General features: G+C 52.0%; 1 protein-coding gene across 1 annotated transcript; it reads left to right on the plus strand.

Annotated features, from left to right (window-relative positions):
- Window positions 1–379: 379 nt before the first annotated feature.
- Pmar_PMAR014300 (prolyl-tRNA synthetase, putative) lies at window positions 380–1,546 on the plus strand (the record flags this gene model as incomplete). The annotated part of the gene is made up of 7 exons (XM_002774707.1): window positions 380–568; window positions 614–709; window positions 757–807; window positions 853–971; window positions 1,019–1,169; window positions 1,217–1,391; window positions 1,446–1,546. 7 exons carry the CDS (start codon window positions 380–382, stop codon window positions 1,520–1,522), a joined length of 858 nt encoding a protein of 285 aa, XP_002774753.1. The 3' UTR covers window positions 1,523–1,546.

Below are 1,546 nucleotides of genomic sequence, written 5' to 3' on the forward strand. Positions count from 1 at the left end.
TAGATATTTCGTGGCGCGTGATGTTTCAACTCTCATGTAATGCTTCATTAGGTTACCCTGGACCTTGCCTGATCCTTTCCACTGTTCGTTAGTATTGATCTCTTCGGTTAACAGCGGCCTCGAGTTTGGACGGCCCGGCTAATGTTAGCAGTTTCTGTGCTAGACCTATTGATAGTTTTCACACTCTATCACGTAGAACTTGAGCGAACCATCCAGCTTTAAGGCTGCCCAAGCTCTCTGAACTTGCCAGAGGACTTCATTCGAATCGTCCCTCAAACACGTGGAGCATTTGAATGGCGAAATTTCCCTGTATGTAATTAGAAAAGCTTTGCGGAGAGCTCTCATCATCGAGTTGTTCCATCCTCGGTTCCTCTGGATCATGCCCCGCAAGTCGAAGAAGCATACGACAGTAGAGGAGGAAGAGACCTCAACAACGACCGCAATGGTCCCTACTGAAGCGGCCACTGGCAGTAGGAAGAAGGCGCGGGAGCGAGCCGCAGATGTCAAGCTGGAGCCGGACTCCTTGGAACAAAGAAGGAGGGACCTTCAGAGGACTATACAGAAAACAGTGCGGGGAAATGGCTATGTGTTGGGAGGGTAGGCAGTCTGGTAGGTACGGAAAATGAGGGATGAAGGTGTCGATGAGACCCTCATTAAAGTCGAGATCAATAGGATAAAGAACCGTGAGCAGAGAGTGCTGATGCACGCTGTAGGAAAGCGGGCCGACTTTGAAGTGACGGACGTACTTGGCATTAGGTGAAGCAACAACAGCGAGTCGAGAAGGGCAGCAAGCATGAAGTCGTTGTGGTAGGCTCAGTGTGGTGGGGGTCGTCATAGTGGTTGCTCGTTTAGATTCCAATTGCATGGAAGCAGAAGGCTCGGGAGAAGGCGGAGGTCGACTCAGCCTCAATAGCTGCAAAGAGAGCCCTCCTCTCGACTGGTGTGGATGCTTGGCTTGATCACCGGAGGGAGTACGCTACATACCACTCCTTTCTCGCTTCCTGTTATGAGAGCTCAGGTATACTCCTGGCCAGAAGTTCGCGTACTGGGAGCACCTTGGTGTCAAATACCGAGTAGAGATTGGTCCTAATGATGTAGCTCAGAATCAATGTGTCGTGGTGAGAGCTGATGAGCCTGGCGAGTGGCTGAAGCATCAGCGGAAGCGTGGGGTAGGCTTTTTCTGTTAATGGTGCGATACAAGGCCTCGTTATTGTAGGTGAGACTGTCTTGTCGGGGGATTATGTCGGCTCTAGTAGAGCTCGGCTACGATGGTGGAGGAGCTGCTGGGGATATGGACCGGCTTGATGATGATATCCTAGAGGGCACTGCTGGCCAAGAAGAGCACGATGGAGCTGCTTCCGCTGCAGCCGTGGCTGAGGAGGTCGATGAAGGTGAGCTCGCGTTCGTTGGAAGCCCTCTGCTGTTTGTAAGTATGTTGTTGCCAGATGTGGCCGGTAATGTGGCGCTCTCGTCGGACGCTCCCAAGAAGGAGAAGCGCAGACTCCCTATAAGTCCTTCATAAATCGCAAGAAGCAACGTACCGCGG

Source organism: Perkinsus marinus, assembly GCF_000006405.1.
Source record: "Perkinsus marinus ATCC 50983 genomic scaffold scf_1104296957668, whole genome shotgun sequence".
Taxonomy (NCBI): Eukaryota; Perkinsozoa; order Perkinsida; family Perkinsidae; genus Perkinsus; species Perkinsus marinus.